Raw genomic sequence first — 23,598 nt, 5'->3', positions numbered from 1 at the left:
CACATAGGCCTACATATGTGCTGGAGATATGCATAGTAAAAAAATGTTTAAAAATAAAGGAAACGGAGACATAAATAAATATCAGACCATTTGGTTGGTCCATGTCATAAAAAGGGTCCCGTGCCACTTACCTTTCATTTTTCACACAAAAAATTCATGACGTCTCCATTTTTTTGTTTTGGGGTTGGGGGGGGGGGGGCGATGAGGGCATTGTTTTTTCAAGCAGTTTTACGTCCACTTCTTTACTAGATATTTCAATTATCCAACTGGTGAATCAATTTTTATGTTGAAGCAAAGCAGGAATTATTTTCCGCGTTTTAGGCCTTTCATTGGTCCTCTTAAAGATGGGAGATAACTCTATTTAATGTGAAACTAACTTCCGCATTCATGAAACGGACGAATATGTATTCGGTAAGAGGTTTTGATCACATCGTTTGGATAAAAAAATAAGCAAACAGTCAAAACAAGGTGGCTACAGTGCCCCATGACCATGTGGTTATTTATAAATTCCTAGATAACTTGAAACATTCTGGAAAAACACACTTATCACATAATACCTTCAAGAAATTACATAATTACAACTCATATAAATAAATACATACATAAATAAAAAGCACAGATATCAGAAAATATAAAAATATAGTATAAGATTTGAATTAAATTGACAAGAAATAAAACCATTATTAAATTTAAAGCAGCACATACAATTTATAAAAAAATCAAATCAAAACAACACAAATAGCGCAATAAAAACTATATATATACATATACAAATCTTGCAAGCATATAATGACTAACTAAAAGTATATGAAGCAGAATGGATATACAGCAGAAGCAGCAGCAAAGGGAGGGAATTCATCTGCACATCGCACAGTGGCAACTTTCACCATTCCAAGTTTTTATTATTTTTTAGTCATTTAAAGTAATTAAATGATGTAGATATAATCTGACATGCTCTGGCAATGAGTTCCATGCAGAGGAAGCTAAATGTTCCATTCTTAACTGTTTTGCTTCTAGGGACATCTTCATTTTTACTGTACCTAAAATTATAAGGTGATATATTTTTACATGAATAAAATCCTGTAAATAACGGGCTTTGTCCATCTAAAATTTTAAAATTTTCTTTAGCTACTTGTCTTAGTCTTAATAATTGTAATGTATCATACAAGTGTTACATACCTTTTTCTAAAAGATCTTTGTAGCTGGAATTAAAATCTTGATAGACAAATTTAAGGGCACTATAGTGTACCCTTTCAAGTTTCTGGGTGTTTGCTTTGGAGCAAAAAAGCCATATGAGTGGACAGAAATTAAAACTTGACAATATAAAAGCATGATAAATGGTCAATGGTTACACCCAGAAGCTTAACAGCTTCTTTACATGTAATCGTAATATCACCTATGCAAACAGAAGTATTTTCCATCTGTGTTTTTTTACCAATTGTAATTGCCTGGAACTTGTCAGTATTTGCCTTCATTTTATTGCATTTAAACCAGTCTATGAGAGTTTTACATTCACTTTCTAATGTATGTCTTCAAACTTATGTTGTTGTGTGGATAGGACAGAGTATTGTCGTCTGCATATTTAAAAAGTTTTGCATTTTTAATGAATAAGAAAATGTCATTTATATTTTTTTTTTAAACAATTGGCCCTAGTATTGAGCCTTGTGGTACACCTTTGACAATATCTAATACTGGACTTGTAGTACCACCTATTCAATAGCTTCTGATAAGCTTCACAACGGTATCTCCCAGCCCATATGCTCCCAGCTTCTCCAATAGGAGTTCAGACGGTACACAGTCGAATGAATGCCTTGGACGTCAGATCCATCAGAATGGCACAGCTTCATATTTGTTACCGTCCAAGGCCATTCCCCACTCCTCAGTGAGTGCTATCAGCGCTGACTGACAGCTGTATCCACATCTGAAAGCCGAGAGGAAAGGATGGAAAATGCCGCGAAATTAGCCCCTAGCTGAGTTGCTCAACCATAGACCTTTCAAAAAGTTTGGTAATAGTGGGTAATATCCTCACTATAGTCTATAGTTTGTTTGACTTAAAGGGTTCTCCTTTTTAAAAATAGGGGTAACGTTAATAACCCTAGCGATCTTAAGTTGGTCTGGGAAATAGCCTTTAGATAAAACCATGTTAACCAAGTTTGTAACAGGCCTTGCCATAACATTACTGTTGAGATGAAGAACCTTAAATCTAAACCTGTAGCCTTTTTTTGGTCTGATTTTCTTTATTCAGGCAGATCAATGTTTTCTCTTATTGCTAAAACACTAGGGTGATCTGCTCCTTCAGGACAATTTGTATTTATACCTATATCTGTGACAACATTTACGAAAAAAATCATTCAAATTATTACAGACATCTGGTGGATGTGTTTGTCGTTTTCTGTAATTGTACATTTTCATCTGTCACTCCTCCACCTTTGCTCGATATAAATGGACAAATAGTGGCCAAAAGTCTGTCGACTATGTTCCCCCACCACATCATTCAGCAAAATATAATTTGATGGCCTGTCTTTTTAATTTTGTTACATAATTTCTTTGTTTCCTGAACAGGTTCCAGTTTTTGTCTGATTTACAAAGATTAAATTTACAAAATATTTTTTTTTATGATTTATTGCTTTCTGGAGTTTACCATTCATGAAAGGAGCACTGGTTTTTCTCTGATATTTTTGTTTGATTGGAATATGCTGATCAATAAGTTTTTCATTAGCCCAATAAACCACATTTGGGTCGTCAAAAATGTGGGCAACATGAAATGGTACCTGTTCGAGATCATATATGTCGTATTTAATGCTATGCTGTTGTGGAGAATTACGGACGTTAAAGCATGAGTATTAGTTTATGTGTGCTGTGACCCATATATCAGTATAGCATATGTGTATTTCAGACATTTGTAACGAACCCCTGTGCTAAGTCCCGGTGTTTCGTAGAGGTGACTCAGATTGTAAACCAGCAATTAATCAAAAAAAACACCTCAAACGATTTAAACAAAAAAATCCATGCTGAACCATACAGAGAGATGTGTTTCACTGGTATTTTTTTTTCTTTTTACATCAAATCAATTCTCAAAAAAATATTAAATCTATTTTGTAGTGCCATATCTGAATCCGCCTTATGGCATTCCTTCAGCTGCTGGCCACTGGATACGACCAGTGTGCAGTAGCCATCGGAGTGGTAGGGTTTACCTAACCTCTAATTGTGTAATTTGGCTGCATGGGTCAGTGCCGCCGACCTACTGATTGATCCATGCATGCAGACAGATTGTAGGCAGCAGGTGGACTAGCCCGGGTTTCCTCTGGCCCTGAGACCAGATCTAGACTTCGACATTTTGACAGATAGATGTCTGGTGCGGCACCTTTCTGTCAGAATGTCTAAGTCTGGTGTCGAGGCCAGAGGAAGGTCGGGCTACAGGTGGACTTACAAATCACCCTATTGACCACAGCCTTGCAGGTGGCTGCATATGGTCAAGTTAAGGGTGGCACGCCAGCTGATGTTCATCCACTGCAAGGATGTCAGCATTGGCTGGGCAGCACTAAACAAAGCGTAGCTGAATCGAGTCATTTCTGTACATATATAACAATTATTGTACATATGCTTACAGCGTAGCCATATTGACATCAATTTTGTGGACAACTTGTACACATTTTACACCTTTGTGTTCATATGCTTCACTGGTCATTTGTCTGATGAAGGTGACATTGTACGGTACATACTGTACCAGTCATCGAAACGTCACATAGAAACTCTTATTGGTTGTGTGAAAAGATTTTTTCATGACCCAAGAGGGTGTCCGATGCAACTATGATAACAGTTCATTGGCACTGTTTTACCAGGTCCGTTGACTTACTAACTAGCTAGGCTTGGTAGAGGTGGCAGATGGCTCCAAGCCGTATGTTGGGGTGGCTACCTTATCACTCAAGGTGGCCTCTCCATGCCTGGCCCTGGCAGGCATCGATTCCAAAAGCCTCCTGTTGGAATCTGGCTCTCCCTGCCTGTTGCTGATGGAGGCAGGTGTTAGTGACATTACAAGCCCTGGCAGGAGCAATATGGCCTCGCTCAGGAGGGTATAGTAGAAGATGTGTACCTGCTGGTAAGCCAGCGCATCATCAACTCCAGGAATGCTATCCCTTAAGTAAGTGCCTCCTGGCGTACACTGTACCCTCAGTTTCTCCAGTTCTACACAAATCTCTACATGAGTGGTGAGAGGGTTTCTTCCCCTTCACCTCATAACCAGGTTTATAGAAAGGGGATATGTGTCTAACCCTTCATCCATTGACACCATCATAGGAAGTTCTTGAAGATGGGAGAGCATCTTTCTTTATGGCTTATATGCCATGCAAGTTCAAATTCATTTATTACCTTAAGCTTTGCAGTTGATCAGTTGTATGCCATGCATATGTAGTTGGGTGATGTTATCAAGACCCCCACACCACTAGCATATCAGTGGTAAACAGCTTTTCACTTCTCAAACAGTATATTTTTTTTATACAATTACCGTTTTTAAAAATTAAATATAATATAGGTCATGTTTTTTGCAAACCCTCCTCTAGGGGTTGAACCTGGGACCTCTGGTTTACTAGTCTTAAGCTCTACCAAATGAGCTAAAGAGAATTCTCCCCAGCCGAGTCGGTAGAGAGGAGCTAGTATTTTACCAGGGTGACATATACACGCCCCCTCCCCCTCCCCCCAAGCAAAAAACTCATCCAGAGTTTTACAATGCCTCCACAAGGGTTCGAACCCAGGACCTCATGTTTACTTGTCTTTCGCTTGTGACATCATTAATTCTGCTGTGCATGTGTTATGTATCTATAACATTGTTGTGTCTGATTCTGTTTGTATATTGAAGAGTTGACCAATCAGACTATATGACTTTGAACATGAAGAATTGTTACTTGTACTGTTTGTTATTAATGATGATTTTATCTTGTGAAAAAGATGACAAACATCTGAGATGATTGATTCCTATTACCATGGTGAACACACCTATTCCACACAGCCTACGGTCAGAGGCGAAGAAAGCGGCCAAAATTTTACGTGGATTTACTGTTCCCACAGCAAGCATGGGCCCTGACAAACTCATTCCAGGTAAGTACTCTATCGATCTAGCAGATAGTCTTAATAGCAATAAATGGAATTTCGGATGATGCTGAAAGGCATTTTTACTTTTGTAAAATGATTATCTTGGAGCAAATATTTGTTTTAATAGCATATACCTGATATTTATATCATTACTTGGCACTATGCTTAATCTGGTTATTCGTGTTGTTGAAATACCTCACATTACCTGGTCTCAACCTTCTACAGTAAGATGCATGAAGTATTGTGTAAATGAAAGGCATAACCCCCCAACCCCACCGTAGTATGACTACTTCCTCACTAAGTATGAATGAAGGGATTTCTATTGCATACATGTACATTATTTGGAAATGAGAAAGGAGAAATATGATTTGATCCTTAAAAGACCTCTCTTTAAATACGAGTCCCTGACGTGATTTTCACTTAATATGGCATTGAGCATCTGTGGACCAACTTTAGGAATTCAACAAGAGGCAGAGGGATAGTACATGTACGGGTAAAGGGGGAATTAGAGGCGCATTTAAACAGATATTCTCCACCTTGAATACATGTGATGGTATATTGGAACTAATTTACACATGGATCATCCTCAGACTAAAATGATTCAATAGTGTTTAAAGGATGTTGACTCTCTGACTGGCTCTTGGTGAAAGAGCAACAGAGTCCAAAGGGGGGAAAAGGGGAAAATCTTTGATAGACTACTCGTGAAGTATCTATTAGGTGTAAGGATTTTGACCTAATTGGACTTGGAGCATCTCTGGGCCAAGGGAATTCATCTTTGCATCCCAACTTTTAACACTTTCATTTCACCTCCAAAGAGACTGCATACATGTATAGCGAAGGGTTTTATGGTATCACATTAAACCTTTTAACACCCTAGACCGAAATGGACTCATCCAGACCAATGCATGGTAGAGTTTACTTGAGTTTCATAGGGGTGAAAGGGTTAAACTCCAACATTGACTTTCAGTGGGCATTCTGCTGATGGCGAAGGGTTTTATGGTTTCACATTAACATTGACTTTCAGCTGGCATTCTGGTGAAGGCGAAGGGCCTGGCTATCCTGACAGTGTTTAAGGCTGGGTTCCTGGTGACAGCACGAGGCGGAAGTGGCATTGTCATTGCCAAGGTCGGGGATGACCTAGATGCAGGTACATTGTACATGTATGATAGAGATCAAATAATTAAGTAAAGATCTTCACAGTGATGATGTCTTCCCCTCTAATAAAAGGAGATATATGTTGTATTGCCTAACCAGTATTGGTTCTTTTTCTTGTTCGTTTTTTTCCTGACTGTAACTTTTAAACTGTTAGAAATATGTTTCATATCTGTGTAACTTAAAAAAGGTTTGATGTGTATAACCTAAGTAGGTCAGTTTGAATGTCATTTCAAGGTCAAAGCTCAAGTAAGTGTTAAATTTTAAGCAACAGTGTGCTCTGGCTGTGCCTTAACTTGTTAGCTCACCTGGTCCAAAGGACCAAGGTGAGCTTATGCCATACCGTGGCGTCCGTCGTCCGTCTGTCCGTCGTCCGTCGTCCGTCGTCCGTCTGTCCGTCGTCCGTCATCCGTCGTCCGTCTGTCAACAATTTCTTTAAACGACTTCTTCTTCTTAACCACTGATTGGAATTTAACTACATTTGACTGGAAGCATCCCTAAGTGGTGCGGATTCAAAATTGTACAAATTGTGGGGCTGACTCCCCAGGGGGCTGAGGGGCGGGACCAAAAAGGGTTATTTGGCTATATTGCTTTAAAGCGACTTCTTCTCTGGAACTAAGTGATGGATATCAACCATATTAGACTGGAAGCATCCCTAGGTGGTGGGGATTCAAAATTGTACAAATGGTGGGGCTGACCCCCAGAGGGCTGAGGGCGGGGCCAAAATGGGGCAATTTGGCTATATTTCTACAAAGGACTTCTTCTGTAGAACTATGCACTGGATATCAATCATATTAAATCAAAAGCATTCATGGGATGCAGGGATTCGAAATTGTACAAATGGTGGGGCTGACCCCCCAGGCTAAGGGGACGGGCCAAAAAAAGTGTGTTGCCTGGAAATGGTTGAGATCCCCACCATATAACCACATATACAATTGCTGAGTATAAAGAGAAGAATGAACATTTGCTTCCAGGATGGCCCTATATATACAAATGCTGGGCATAAAGAGACGAACCCTTGGAAACATAGTCCTTGGGCCATAACTTAAAAACAGTTGAGATACCCACCCCAAAACTATATATACAATTGTTGGGCATAAACAGACAAATGTAGTCATGATATTAGATTTGACCCCAGGGTTTGACCCACCCTTGCAGACTTAACCCCAGGTTCATAACTTTGAAACAGTTGAGATCCCCACCCCATAACCATACATAAAATTGCTGGGCATGAAAAATTGAATACAGATATATATGCTACAAGGATTGACCTCGGGGTCTGGCATATTCCCATGGATCTCATTTGGAGAATATTCTGCCATGATTGCTTAGATATCCAGGTGAGCGATACAGGCCCTATGGGCCTCTTGTAATAATTTAGGCAATGTGATATCTCAAGGTCGAACGTCAGATGTGTAGGAACTGAATTTTTAGAAACATCTTCAACTAAATTTTCAGGAAAAAAAAGAAATGAAAAAAAAGTAAAATAAAAAAAGCAAAAAGAAATCTGTTCAGATCCTGACCTTGTCATGAACCTGAACAATCATATTAAAAGAGAGTTGAAGGCTATTTCTTTTGCTTTACTTTCTCATATACCAGTAGTATATACTCAATTCAACGGTTGTTCTACATAAGTACTATAAATATATTTTCTTTCATATCTGTGCCTATAACTTTGGTTTATACAGAATATAATAGGAAACAAATTTACTTCTTACTACAATAATTAGATAAGTCTAGGTAGGTTTTACTATACAATAACTACTGATGTCTCCTCCAGAATGGTCGGCACCATCAGCCTTGGGCATTGCAGGTCTTGGAGGCGGATTTGAAATTGGCGCAGAGGTGTGTTATATGTATCCAATGTCAAAATGAAAGTCTTTATCTAATAATTAACCCATTGTCCTACTAAAGTTTTTGAGTATTTAAATTAACAAATATAAAAGGTGAGAAAGTTTTTCTATGTTGACTTGGCGCAGAGGTGTGTTATATGTATCCAATGTCAAAATGAAAGTATTTCTCTAATAATTAACCCATTGTCCTACTAAAGTTTTTGAGTATTTAAATTAACAAATATAACAGGTGAGAAAGTATTTCTACGTTGACTTTTTTTTGCTCAGAAAATTCAGAAAACATCAGAAATTGAAATTCCACCTTTATGTTTCCAGTATAAGATATGGGGCTATATTTATATTTTGAATTGCTTGGCTAGGACCAGTGCATGAAATATAATATCACACTCTGTCAGACTGCTCCTGATATAATCATCCTCTGTCATAGCCTTTTGCTATACTTGTATAATCATCCTCTGTCATAGCCTTTTGCTATATTAATGTTTTGTATTCCTCTCTTATCGTCAGGTCACTGACTTCGTCATCATCCTAAACTCACACTCATCAGTCGAAGCTTTCTCAAAGGGAGGTAATTTGACCCTCGGAGGTAATTTCTCAATAGCAGCGGGACCGCTGGGGCGTAACCTTGAGGCTGATGTAGCTTTGAGGAGCCCAGCGGCCATCTACACCTACTCCAAGACGAAGGGACTGTTTGCCGGCATATCGGTGGAGGGAAGTGCTCTCATAGAGAGAAAGGATGCCAATAAAAAGTAAAGTTTTTGTTACAAGTATTGAAAATCTTGTATTAATACAGGGTACTTTTCATGTCTCATACTTTTGTGGTGAGGTGAATCTGTATGTACACGGGAAACCTTGGTAACCAGACTAAGCAATTTACACACCCTAACATTCTCTTAGTTGTATATACACCATTACACAGGATTGTGTCGTATTGAAATCAAGCTAGAGGAGTGGTTTTGGTTTGGAGGAGCTTCAATGTCTATACACAAAGTCTTATGCCATTCATGTTCAATTAAAATGATGAGATTTGTTCAGAGTGCAACCATTTCATAAATATCTCATACATCAAATGCTAATAACAGACCTGACTGTCATTGATGTTGCATCTATGTCAGTTTATTTAATTTTTAGCTCACCTGGCACGAAGTGCCAAGTGAGCTTATGCCGTGGTGCAGCGTCCGTCGTCCGTCCGGCGTCCGTCCGGCGTCAATATTTTACTTTAATCAACTTCTTCTTAATAACCGAAAGGCCTAGGGTGATGATATTTGGCCAGTAGCATGCTGGGATGAAGGGCGACCAAGTTTGTTCAAATAAATGACCTTCACCCATTTTCAAGGTAACAGGGGTCAATTGTCTTAAAAAATCTTTAAACAACTTCTTCTGAATAACCAAGAGGCCCAGGCTGATGATATTTGGCCAGTAGCATGCTGGGATGAAGGGCTACCAAGTTTGTTCAAATGAGTGACCTTGACCTACTTCCAAGGTCACAGGGGTCAAAGATATTAAAATCTTCAAACAACTTAATTCTTCTCAATAACCAAAAGGCCCAGGGTACTGATATTGGGCCTGTAGCATGCTGGGATGAAGGGCTACCAAGTTTGTTCAAATGAATTACCTTGACCAACTTTCAAGGTCACAGGGATCAAATGTCGTAAAATCTTCAAAGGACTTCTTTTCAATAACCGAAAGGCCAAGGGTACTGAAATTGGGCCCATAGCATGCTGGGATGAAGGGCTACCAAGTTTGTTCAAATGAATGACCTTTTCCCACTTTCAACCTAATGTCCTTGTTCAACATTCGAGGTCACAGGCGTCATATGTTTAAATCTTTTGATAGGTTCTTATGAATCAAACACTGATATTCTGCCTGTAGCTGTTATTTAGTCCACTATTAAGATTACAAGTGTGAGATGAATACCAGATGAGCGATGCAGGCCCATATATCTATAGGGCCTCTTGTTTGTATATACAGTACATACTTTGGGGTTAAGTCATCATCATATGAAAATAAGGTCAGCTTGGAGACCATCCCGATATATGAGGGGGTAAAGTGGGGGCTCAAAATTACAAATACATCTGTAGTATCTTTTTGACAAAACTACATACTCTTTTATGAAGGTTTCTTCATAATTTTGATGTGTTCTACTGTGTAACACAATAATCAAAATGGCCAAAAAAGTAGCACATAGTTGATAAGTAGGTCACTGTGACCTTGTTATATATCAGCTTAATAATGTCAACAATTCTGCCTTTTTTGTACAATTTGTACTACTTTACCCATTCATATCTCGGAATGGTCTCAAAGCTGACATTCGTTTCATGTCATATATCATGATGGCATAACCCCAAGGTATGTATCAACAAAAACTGAAACTTATCAGAAGCACAAATTGGCACCCATCCTTTAATACTTCATACTTCTTAATTGATTTTAGATTTTATGGTCAGGATATCCGCGCCCACCAGATTCTGTCAGGTGAAGTTCCACGTCCGGAGGAATGCAGCGCATTGTACGAAACACTGGAGATGCACAGGAAGCAAGCAGAGAAACAGATGCTAGATATGGCTAAAAAAGCTGCCACCAAGCAAGCTCACACCATGGGGGAGAAACTGAAGAGCCGCTTTTCTGTATGTTACATATCAACTGAACACTAAATATAACTGAATTTAGTTGGTTCTTAGTTAGACAAGTTATCAATCAGAATCATGGTGATATATGGTCAGTAGCTTGCTGGCAATGAGTGCTACAAAAATTTGGAAATAAAATGACCTTGAACTACATTCCCAAGTAGTCAGGACTGACCTCCTGGGGGGGCTTAGGGGTGGGGCCGAAAAGGCATGGCTTGAACATGTTTGAAATTCCCCTACTTAAATAACACATCATGTATAAGCAATTGCAAGGTTTGAAAAGACGAAACAACCATGCTATCAGAATTGGTCCCAGTGTTTATCCCTGCCCCTGGGGACTTAATTAGTCTCTGGGTCATTAAATGGAAATGGTTGAGATGTCTATCTGATAACCACATGTACAATTGTTGGGCAATTAGAGATTAGGTAATGAAATCCTGATGACTGCTCTTCAGGATATGTTCATTGCACTACACTTAGAGACAGCTCAGAGCACCTGCATCCTATAACCATATATGTACTTACTGGACATGAAGAGACAAACACTACCATGCTACCAGAATTAGGTCCAGGGTCTGATCCCTCCCAAATGTATTACACAGATGTACTTTAAATGAGAACATTTTGTAATGATTGCATAAATGTCCAGGCGAGTGATAAGGCCCTCTTTGTCATTTGTTTAAATTTCATATTATGAAAAAATATTCAAAGGAAGCTTCATGTACTCTGTTTGACCACAAATAAGACCAGATCTGTTAAAAAGATTATTTTCTGTTGCTGAAAATTTGTCTCTCCATAGGGCTTGTCCGGATGATAACTTGAGAACAAATGTTCAAACAAAGTTCAGACTTGGTGGGTGGGTTGCCCTATTCCATGCATGCAAAGAACACTGCTGATTTGGGGTGTGGTCCGCCACAGGTCAAGGTCACCATTGCTGAAAATAGAATTCTGCTTGTTTTGGCTTTTCTGGATGATAACTTGAAAACAAATGTTCATACAAAGTTCAGACTTGGTGGGTGGGTTACCCTAGTGGCTGTGAAGAAAACTAGTGTTTTTGGCTTGGTCTGCCAAAGGTCAAGGTCACTGTTGCTTAAAAAATTATGCTGCCCCTGGTGGCTATCTTTTTTACATTTGTGTATTTGCAGATTTTTAATGTTAAATTGATTTTTTGTTGTTATTATACCATATCCTACATATTTATGAATTGTATTGATGCTTTTTAGAGCACAAAGTCCAGGTCTGCAAGGCCCGGCTCTGATGATTCCATGTCTAAGTATAGCCTTCCCGCATCATCATCACACTACAGTCAGGATAGCAGTGATGAGGAATCGTCCAATCCAATGGATCGGTATAGTTTACCTAAGTCTCACTCTAGACACAGTGTTAGTGAGGGTGACTTCTCAGAGTCCAAGTACAGCCTGCCAAAATCCTCAGACCCTGGGGACAAGTACAGCATGCCCGAGTCAAGGTCAAGGTCACAGTATAATCTTTATGGCGGTTCTGAACTATCCACTGACGACCCCATGTCTAAGTTTGACCTCCCTTTTGCCATGCCCCGAGCTCAGTCCTGTCGATCCGTACGTACTGTCACACAGCACTCATCAACCAATGGGGGGTCAAAGACAGTCGTAAAGCGCACCGTCCAGAGTCGCACCACTCGGACTTCATCCAAAGGTCAGTTCAAGGTCAAACAAGATAAAGGGTTTCAAATGAGTTTCCATTTCATATGAGTTGTACATGTATGAGTATGAATTTTTTTTGTCTTTTCCAACTTTCAAATTAACATCGAAAAGTTGTTTTTACCAAACAATCAGTATCCATAAGCTAGGAAAACTACATATCTAATGCATAAAGCACTTGGATATGGCAGTTGAAATCTACAAATAATTTAATTAACTTAAAGCATAATTAAGGTCTTAAAAGTAAGTGTGACTAAAAAGTAAAACTCTTGACATTCTATGACAATTTATTGTTATTTTTTAGTTCATTATTTGTTTGTTTAAATGTTTTTCGAAAACCAGGATCTGAAGTGGTGACCTCGCAGGATGCCTGGTCAAAGGTGAATGTTACACCAGGAAGGGGCATTGCTAATTTTGCATATGAATCACAGCTTCCTTGTGACATTTCCTTCAGAAAAGGTACTTACCTACGTCTATAACACATGAGGCTGCTGGTCGGCATTTTGATAAAGCTTATGCTATGCCTACTGCAACCTCTTATTTCCAAAGCACTGTTTCTTTGATGCAGTTTCTGCAAAAAAAATTGGGTGGAACAAATTGGCCCTTCACTGACTGTTTCACAATGTGGCTGCCTGGCTAGATACTAAATAACAGGAGGTGGGGGTTCAAAAATGATGCAAAAATATACTTGGAAATCACACCGTATTTTCCAATTTCGCTACAACCACTTTTTTTGCTTCACTTCAAAAGAAAGAAACATCATTATTTATGTCTTTGACACAGAATTCTTCTGATCTATGAATGGATTTGTGGAAAGAAATTTGAAATATTGGACCCTGTTGAACTTTTAAATGTAAGGACACTATATTTTGTCATAAATCTTAACTTTGAAAATTTAGTCGTTAGCATTTGGGAAATCGGCCCTGGGAAGTAAGAGGTTACACAGTGCCTGTCAAAAGTATTTGTTACCTTGTTAAACTTATAACATTTTTGGAAAAGAATTGACCATTACATTATATGTATGAATAGGTCATGTCGTTGGATCCGAGTGTATTATATATTTATCATATATTCATGATGCTGTGCAAAATTAATCTGTGCTAACAGTTCATTTCTTAACTGTTGAAATATTGTAAAATGAATTCCATTTATATATCAAATTGATACATATATGCTTTAGACTATATTAACTACAGTATATACTACTGTATTTGTGACTGGGTTTTACCGATTCATTTCTATGTATAATAAATGTTGTTTCATTTCAGGAGAAGAAATCCTCATTTTGACTCGGACACAGTCTACCGATGACTGGTGGGAAGGCACATGTAGAGGGAAAACTGGTATCTTCCCTGCCAATTACATCACTGTCAAGTAACAGTGTAGGAACTTTGTTATGTTGAAATAATAGACGAAACATTGAGTGGTTGTCTGTACTACCTCTGCCCTCTGACTTCCTATAATTATGTTCCATGGTTGTATGAGAGAATTTGATTGATTCCAGAGTCATATGATGGGCCAACTGTGATAAAATTCTTACTGGTTACATTGTAATATAAATCTGTGTCTTTTATGATTTATTGAAGAAACACATGCTTCAGTAAAGGTGTTGTGGTCTTGTAACATACATTGGCTGTGCTGCAAACTCAACGGTAATAAAGTCTGGCGAGTAACTTTGTCAGCAATATTGTATCAATTGTATATCCAAGTACTGTATAGCGCTTTAGAGTGGCTTATGTTAGCTAGATAGGGTGCTATATCAAATGCTGTATATTATTATTTTTAATAGCAATGCAGGCTGTAAGACAACATTTGACAATTCCGCAATTAAATTTCACGATTATATAATCAGTTTATTAAGTTATTTGAACAGCAAAGTCAGTGTACAGACAACCAGATCATGGACATAACAATATATATAATTGTTACCTAAACAAATAGCTTACATTCCTCACTCAACATGATATTACATTCTCTGTGCATTGCAATGGGCGTATGATATGCTGAGCAACATAATATGTTTTGACAAATACACCGGAGTTGTGACCGTAATGGTAGCCTGCCAGGTGTTGTATACTATGTACCTAGTTCTGTAGTACGAGCCCAAATCGGGAATCCTCGGTACTTTATGTAAAAAAGTGTGTAGTTCCTGATTGATACCAGCCCCTGTACGCAAGGCTACCATGGATTGTCTCCCTTGTGTATTAATGATTGATACTAGCCCCTGTACGCAAGGCTACCATGGATTGTCTCCCTTGTGTATTTAAACATTATTTATTTTTACATTTCATTTGGGGGGTTTTCTGACTTATTTCAAGCTTGATTTGTAAACTATTGTAAATATCAAAGCTTTTGCTTGAAATTACTTTGATATAATAATTTCATTTATGGATTTTTTTTCTATATATAGAAATACATATATAATTATATTTTTAAACAGTATGCACAGGTCGTGAAGGTCATTTGCTGATTGACCTGTACAAGTTTAAGTGACTTGTCATGTACGAATTATGCCAATGAAAAGTTGTATAACTGTTGATAAAAATGTGCAAAATTGTTTCACAACAGGCAGCCATTGTTATGTTTGATGAAATAATGTCCGTCTACGCAATAAATAATTTTAAATCAATATTAAACTGATACATCAGCAAGTCATTCCATATGTTCTCCCCTTTCTTTACTTAAACTGAGCCAGAGATTCAAAAACTCTGGAACATTGTACAAGATGTGTGTTGTATGTTATTTGTCTAGGACTTTTCTCTCCAGTTATCAGAAGGGATTTCAGCAACGCACTTTGTGGAAATCGTAAGTTGAGGCCATGACTATAGTTTCTGTTTGGGCCTTGATTAACCCTTTCACCACTGTAGACCATAATGGACTCATCCAAATCAATGCATGGAAGAGTTTACTAAAGTTACATAGGGGTGAAAGGGTTAGTTGGTCATTTATGACTGTAGGTTCAACTCTACTGTTAGATGTCCACCCATAGTTACTGTATGACTATCTACACAAGTACATACAGGTGTTACATTGTATCTTTGCATTACTTTCATGTTTTATTAATTAATTATGTGGCTAATATAAAGAATATAATTTTGTATTGAGGAAATGATATGTAGACCAGTTAGCTTTACAAGATCTGAGCTAAAGCAATAGTTGTGAAGATTTGTTGACATTGTGGTTCTTAACCCTTTCACCAGTCACCACTGTATACCATAATGGACTCATCCAAATCAATAGATGGAAGAGTTTACGGAAGTTACATACTAGGGGTTAAAGGGTTAAACTATAGCGAAGTATTGTCTATGACTATTGGTATACAAGTGTTTTACCTGTACACAATGTACTAACTACTTGTTACTGTGAGTAAGTTATAAGTTATCACATCACTGAGTGGATGTGCTTTTTTATATATTTTTTTATATTTTTAAGATAATACATTACGTCTCCTACATTTTTTTTTTTTTTACAGATTTTCAAATGATCAGAGAATTAAAATCAGAGAAAATCTGAATTTCTTAAATGCTTGGGTTGATGTATAAACAAGATATCCATGACCTACTAATGAGTATTTACATTGATTTATGTCCAATCTTGTGAATATGTTCTCAAATATGTTTACTTGAAGCTTACAGCATAACTTATACTAAAGGATAAACTCACTCACTCGGGTATAACCATTGTATTTGTCTGATATGTAGGTTGTTGGCATACACATTACATTTACAAGAAGGTGTTGACCTACATTGAGGTTGTTGATGTACCAGGTACATTAAGATTGTTGATGTACCAGGTACATTGAGGTTGTTGATGTACCAGGTAAATGAGGTTGTTGGTGTACCAGGTACATTGAGATTGTTGACCTACTAGGTATATCGAGATAGGTGACCTACCAGGTACATTGAGGTTGTCAATGTACCAGGTTCGTTGAGTTTGTTGTCATACCAGGTACATTGAGGTTGTTGATGTACCAGGTAAATGAGGTTGTTGGTGTACCCGAGGTACATTGAGGTTGTTGACGTACCAGGTACATTGGGGTTGTTGACGTACCAGGTACATTGAGGTTGTTGACGTACCAGGTACATGGAGGTTGTTGATGTACCAGGTACATGGAGGTTGTTGATGTACCAGGTACATCAACAACCTCAATGTACCTTGTACATCAACAACCTCAATGTACCTAGTACGTCAACAACCTCAATGTACCTCGGGTACACCAACAACCTCATTTACCTGGTTCATCAACAACCTCAATGTACCTGGTACATCACCAACCTCCATGTACCTGGTACATCAGCAACCTCAATGTACCTGGTACATCACCAACCTCCATGTACCTGGTACATCAACAGCCTCAAGGTACCTGGTACATCAACAACCTCCATGTTCCTGGTACATCAACAACCTCCATGTTCCTGGTACATCAACAACCTCATTTACCTGGTACATCAACAGCCTCAATGTCCCTGGTACATTGAGGTTGTTGATGTACCAGGTACATTGAGGTTGTTGACCCAACGTGAACAAAGAACTAACATGGTATTATAAGTTGTTACACTTATTTTCTGTGCCATTATATTTATACATATATTGTTATTTCACTAATTAAATGATGAATTTGATGGAAAAGTTGTTTGTATATATTTGAACTTTGTGAAATAAAAACAATATGATATCCAAAGTGATATTTAAGGATCCCTGTCTCACTGCTTTGAAGTTTGTCTATGTAGAGTAACTTCCCCTTTACTTCCACTTAAGGTATAACTGTAACACAGTTTGGCCAGTGCACTATACAGAGCTATAGTATAACGATCTGAAGTCCAGGGTCCGTATTCGTGAAACCGTTCTCATGCTCAAGTATGGAATTTGTGCTCGAGCCTAATTTCTTTTTCCCGTTATATTTTTTTTTTTTTTTTTTTTTAAATTAATTNTAATGATTTGGAAAAACATTGAGGAGACTAAAAGTTGAAAACTGTTTCCAATGTTTACATTTGACTTTTTGATCGCTTGACAAGATTAAATCGAGTTACAAGAAAGTTGGTTTGAGCACAGAATCCATGCTAGAGCATGAGAACGGTTTCATGAATATGGGCCCAGGGTTCGAATCCCAGACCCGTTCCAGCTTAATTTTTACTCTCAGTCCACTGTTGTTGTATATATTTTGTTTAGTATATCTACTTTTTTTCTCACATACAAATCCCGCAAGGTACATTTTTCAATTCAGAAATGATTCATCAAAACTATAGTCATGTCGGTAAAAACGGTTTCCGATACTAAGTTACAGTTTTTGGCAGTGGTATGGGGATCCTTAAAAGTTTTAAGAAAATGCATGCATCGTCATATACAATAAGTTTATCCATGTACAGTAATTAATGTCCACCTTTGGGGATAAACATAGTCCATTGAAAAGTCCATTGAAATTTTACTGACGTATCACTTCCAAAAACTGTAAATATGCATTGGAAACTTTTTCAGTCACGATTATAGCTTTGATAATTATCACTGCTGAAAATTAAAATAAGATAAAAAATACAACTGGGTTGGATCAGGATACGAACCCTGGACCTCCAGTCCATTACACTCAGACCAACTAAGCTACTTGATCAGGGTCAGTAATTCAGGGGCGTTTCTAGGATATTTGAAAGAATCAAATCTTTTGGGACATTTTTTTTGCTAAAAAAACGTAAAATAATTGTGAAATGCACTAATGTAACGGTTCCTGATTTCACTATATCACATGGTCAACAACAATGCATACTAATCGCAGAGTCGAATACGGCGGAGAAACGAAATTTTACGGATCGCCCATCGGATGGGGGAATCAGTATAAAAAAGACATCAGAGTATGTGTTTAATTAATGAATATGATAAATTGCCATATTCGATACAATATTAGCAGATTACGATATTATTTGTTTGTTGTTGTTTTTTTGAAAGGAGGGGGGGGGGGGGGGGGGNGTACGCCCATTACGCCCTCACCTGGACCCGCCCCTGAGTATCCCGACTTGCTACAGTTATATTAGGCGAAATGTAAACTACAGTGGTACTATCAAGCTACTGTTTTGCTTGCAGTGAGACAATGGTCCTTCATTGATTAACCTTCAGTGAATCATCACCCCGGGGGTTTTGTCCTCAAGGATTGTTACAGATCATGTCCCTAGGCGTCTTGTCATCAAGGAAGATATGATTGCAACCGCAGGGGCGTTTCTAGGATATTTGAAAGAGGGGGCTAAAATCAAAGTTTTCGCCGAGCGGAGCGAGTCAAAAAAAAATGGACCTTTTTTTTGCTAAAAAAGATAAAATAATTGTGAAATGCACTAATGTAACGGTTCCTGACTTGGAGCATGTATATTTTATACGGCGGAGAAATGAAATTTTACGGATCACCCATTATGAATATGATAAATTGCCATATTCAATAAAATATTAGCAGATTACCTCACCTGGACCCGCCCCTGAACCGTGATGTTCTTTGGGAATTGATCGTCGAGAAGCACATTTGCTCCAAATGCTCACTAGGGCTTTGTCCTTGAGGAGCATATGGTTGCAAAGAATCATGTTTCCCTGGAATTATCCGCCAGAGGAACATAAAAATGCAACAGATTTTCGTTTTCCCCTTGTATTTCCACGTAGAACATTGTTGCAATGAAAACAATGCTCATTCGGCCTTTGTCGGCGAGGAGCATATAGCAGATTAATTATACATAGTTCCCCGTGGTTTTTTCTTCAGCATAGTTGCAACAAATTATGTTCCGTGGAGCTCCGTCTTCCAGGAGCCTTCAGCAGGAATAAAAAAAACAGGACCTTAACCTAATATCATTTCTTGTGCGATAATAATAATTCACATAATGTATACGTCTCCCACCGAGGCAAAGGTCGGTGGTAAGCCTAAATTCGCATTGTGTTAAAAAAGATCAACAAAATATTTGTAAAGTCTAAATTTATTTTGTTTCTTTCAGTACTTTATAACACATAGAAAACGGTTCATACAAGTAATTCCTCACCGAACATCAGTCCTTTTTGAAGGGAATGGTAAGGTGCACTTAATTCCTATCCAGTATTAAAACTCGAAATAAAGTAAGTCGTTTATTCCGAAACCATTTTCCTATAATAGAGGCACATGGATGTAAGTAAATAAATCCAAACAATCATCTTAACAGCATGCAGATAGCAAATGACAGTTGTCACAAGAAATCAACGTCGAGCGTTTCTTCTGGCATTTAAACGTCTGATCTGCTATTTCCGATCCTGAACTATAGGCCTAATCACAGGGACCTGAGATTTTTTTACAACTCTATTTGGACCTAAACTAGGATGTTTTAGGGGTTTAGATTAACTTTCGGTAAAATTGACACCCACAATAAATGATCATATAACCGAGAAGGGCAGAAATTAAAGCTCTCGATGTCGAAATGTCGACCCAACCTAACTTACAAATACAGCTGTAACAAATTATCAGGTCCCTGTGGGCCTCATCTATAAGGATGGTTACCATGTCATACTGCTGGATAGTAACACCGTCATTAAAACCATGACGAGACTAGGGATGACCACGATCCCTATACCGCCCGTCACCTCGATGTCTTTGGAAGGTCTCCGGGTCTTATCACAGGTACAAACCCCAGTTATGCTCGGTCTAGGGACGTCTGTACAGGTTTCATTGGTCAGCTGGTCAATGAGACACACTGTCTGGAAGGGATTCGAAACGTTTGCAGGATGACCACAAAATGGGCACGTGGTATCACTGACCCCGTCCGGTGATGTCCAGTTCTGAAGGCCGCATGTGGTCGCTAATTCCATTAAGTTTTGAGAAAACCCTTCGAATGCAATACTTTGCAATGGATTCCTCTCGTCCCATTCAAATGTATTGTCACTCAGTCTTTTAAGTCCAACGATGACGTCATTGCCCGTGCTGTATACTGCGTGCGTAACCGAACAGCGTTTGCGCGGCCACACACCTTCCACCGTGATATTAGCGCCAATGGTGCTGTTGTCTGAACGAAGAACACAGCTGACGGCAAATATGGAGTCGACCCTGTCGGGAGCCACGCTTATGTTTAGGATCTCTCTGCCGTACACCACGACGGCGGGTATGGACAGGAGCTCCGTCATGCTGTGGAACTGCCAGTACCGTACAAAACAGCAAGTACCACAGCCTACAAACAGAAGCAGACACAATACTATAAACCACATCGACCGCATCCTCACAAATTCTCACAGATACCCTCGCTTGTGACTACTTAGAAGGGATATGTAATTCCTTTTCGGAACGTTCACACTCACAAAAACCCGTTACGGATATTCTGCGAATTAAGGTCGATGTCTTTTCGGAAGAGGTATTTTGTTCCTACTCGGAAAGTCCACATCCACGACAATCCGTTACGGGTATACTCTTGGCATACTGATAGGCCGATGACTATTTAGAAGAGGTGTATATAGTTCCTTCACGAAAAGTCTCCATCCATGACAATCCGTTACATATACTCCTCTACGGAAAGAGGCCAGAGATCTTTCGAAAAGGTGTGTAGTCCATACACAGGATGTCCACATCTGCGGTACTTGATAGATTTACAGGTCAATCATACACCTGGATCACACTCGCCAACACATTTCAAGCAGAATGTTAATCTGCAACTTCCTTCACTTAAACTTGTGTGTATTTCCTCACAACATACACTTTAATGGACAGAAGATCACTTTAGAATCCATTGCAGCACCACCAGCTGGAGAACGGTTTCATTTGACCAGCCGAAAACAATTGGCCATATTCATCCCGTCTATTGTTGTAAATAACTGTTTCAGTTTTAAAATTGTCAACTCGTCAAATATTAAAAATGAGTATTTGTAAATCGCCTGATATATGTAATGTATTGTTTCGTTTCTTGTCTTCAAACAATATATTTCAATTAATTAATACGAGATTCTGCAAACATCTATAATGACCTTTAAAACATTCAACACGAAAACTCTGCAAAAACCTTCACTATAAGCTGACCAGGCCGTTATGATATTTGATCTGGACGTTGATCCATAAACACCAAACAGAGACCCAAATGCCACTTATATAACGGCGTCACCTGAAACAGGTACGAAATTAAGGTTTATTAGATACCAGCCGTCACCTTACACGGATTATCGGTACGACCAAGTTTATAGATTAACTAGGTTAATTCGTTTTATTGTAATATAGGATTTGAACCAGCTGACACAATTCCATTTCATAGCTAAAGCTGACCATTCATACAAATCCAGTTTGGTATAATATCAGCAAAGACCAGTTAAGTGGTTGACAGTAAAAATACTTGTTAAGAATACAAAGATATATAACTTTCGGTTTAGGAGGACAGTGAAGAGCAGGATTTTTCATGGAATGCGTATATAATACTTTAGCACATGGAGGGGGAGATGAATCTCAATAGGTAAACAAACAAAAACAAGAGAAAATTCCGAGACATCAAGGTAGACTAACGCTTGAGATGTTTCTTTACAATCAACATCCAAATGATCATGTATAGATTACATATTGCGCGGGAGTTTAGAGAAAATTCTGAGGTACCAATCAAACTGATATTTGAACTCATCATCGATATTACTAGGGCAAAAATGAATAAGGAAAACTTTACATGGAGATCTTAAACAATTAGAAGTGAATGAGACCAGGTATTCCGGAATGGAAAGCGTCTTCTGCTTCATCGAAGACCTCCACTACAAAAGTCTTTGACGAATACAAGTGTAGCGGAACTGGACTGGGTCGATCGTCGGCGACCACGTAGCTCAATCGGTAGAGCATCCGTCTAGAGTTCGGAAGGTCCTGGGCTCGAACCCCGGTCTGGCCGTGCATTTTTCCTCTCCTGTTACAGTGTGGTGCATGTGACCAATCCTTGTTTCAAGCATTTGGTGTATGCTTGGCAAGGGGATACCCGAACCTGGGTAATGTCACGTCCTCAGCATGCGAACTGGGTTAATGACAAAGAAACAGCAAGGCCACTAATGACCATGATCAACAAACATCGACCTGTATATCGGGACCGTGGTGGTCGAGTGGTTATCTATGTCGGTACCGTGTCAACACTCTGTTTTTGAGACACGTGGTCCATGGTTGATACGGTGATGGATTTGAAATATGCCGCGATGAACTTAGTTGATCTTGAATAAACTATCCCGTTTCTTTATCTGATGGTGTACAAGCTAGTTGACAGTGCATGGCTTTATGTTCCTGTTTATGCTTCCCTGTTTCTTTACACATTTCATTTATAAAACGTTGTGTTCACATCGAATATCAATAAAATCGATTGAGGCGTTTTGGAATAGTAATTTTATAAAGGTTGACCGAAGAATGACAGACAGACAGAAAAGCCTTCTTGTCTTTCTGTGTTTTTCGTGTTTAAAATAGTATTTTACCACCTTAGTTATACCAAGTAAAACCATTCGGAATACTGAGCTGGGTGCCTTCGGCATAGTATTTCATTGAAGTAGCACTCTAAAAGTACACCAATATACCGCTTGCAGCACACAGACACGCATACGTTAGATTTACCTTGATTAACCTTGACATTGGTCATTTCACAACTGTGCATAATTTTAAAATGTTGAACGACATCGGCTCAATCTCGTCTGTAAAATAAAGTTGGTGCACCCAAAATTCTTAAACGATTCTCGTGAGATCTGTTGCTTAACCCAGTTACTAATTTTGTAGCACGTCGTTGAATTTATTATATTGCTATAGGGTATCCTTTTTGTACAGGGGAGACTATATTACACTTCCGTATTCCTTATGTGGTAGAAAAGCAAAACGTTACTATCATGGAAAAAGTATTTCCTTGCATTGCCCAGGCACGTAAAAGGGCTTTTAATAATTCCCGAAGCTTTTTTTTGCATTTTTCACGTTCATAGCTATGTGATCGTTGAGCTTGAACTCATGATCAAACACCACACCAATGTCTTTCTCTTGGTTGAAATTCTCCTGTCATTGGATACTGCGTCTGAAAGCTATCCCTACCTAACTGCATGTATTTACAATTCCCAATATCAAAACGGAGTTGCCATGTATCTGAGCATTCCACAAGGCGATTCAGATCCTCCCGAAACCGACGCTGTCTTTAGGGTTAGTTACTGATTTATATAGTTTACGATCGTCAGGAAAGATATTTATTGTCTTACGCACTACATCTGGGAGATCGTTTACTGATGTATACTATA

At 38.6% G+C, this 23,598-nt stretch overlaps 2 protein-coding genes across 3 annotated transcripts; one reads left to right on the top strand and one right to left on the bottom strand.

Annotated features, from left to right (window-relative positions):
• Positions 1–340: 340 nt before the first annotated feature.
• Positions 341–16,530, top strand: LOC110459946 (SH3 domain-containing YSC84-like protein 1). Of its 2 annotated transcripts, XR_002463950.1 has the most exons (10): positions 341–411; positions 4,945–5,094; positions 6,113–6,235; positions 8,021–8,085; positions 8,601–8,842; positions 10,528–10,720; positions 11,944–12,394; positions 12,742–12,858; positions 13,668–16,218; positions 16,401–16,530. XR_002463950.1 is itself a non-coding variant. In XM_021512475.1 (9 exons), exons 2-9 carry the CDS (start codon positions 4,980–4,982, stop codon positions 13,775–13,777), a joined length of 1,416 nt encoding a protein of 471 aa, XP_021368150.1. In that variant the 5' UTR covers positions 341–411; positions 4,945–4,979; the 3' UTR covers positions 13,778–16,530. The 2 variants fall into 2 exon arrangements, 1 of the variants encoding a protein (XP_021368150.1); XM_021512475.1 differs by having other exon boundaries at positions 13,668–16,530.
• Positions 16,531–19,348: 2,818 nt separating this feature from the next.
• On the bottom strand, positions 19,349–20,740 carry LOC110459989. The gene has a single exon (XM_021512659.1). The coding sequence runs from the start codon at positions 20,599–20,601 to the stop codon at positions 19,888–19,890; it is 714 nt and encodes a 237-aa protein (XP_021368334.1). The 5' UTR covers positions 20,602–20,740; the 3' UTR covers positions 19,349–19,887.
• Positions 20,741–23,598: the final 2,858 nt, after the last annotated feature.

This window comes from Mizuhopecten yessoensis, unplaced genomic scaffold (assembly GCF_002113885.1).
Source record: "Mizuhopecten yessoensis strain PY_sf001 unplaced genomic scaffold, ASM211388v2 scaffold10275, whole genome shotgun sequence".
NCBI classification, from domain to species: domain Eukaryota; kingdom Metazoa; phylum Mollusca; class Bivalvia; order Pectinida; family Pectinidae; genus Mizuhopecten; species Mizuhopecten yessoensis.
The sequence above is the reverse complement of the archived record's forward strand: the minus strand, read 5'-3'. Positions and strand labels throughout refer to the sequence as shown.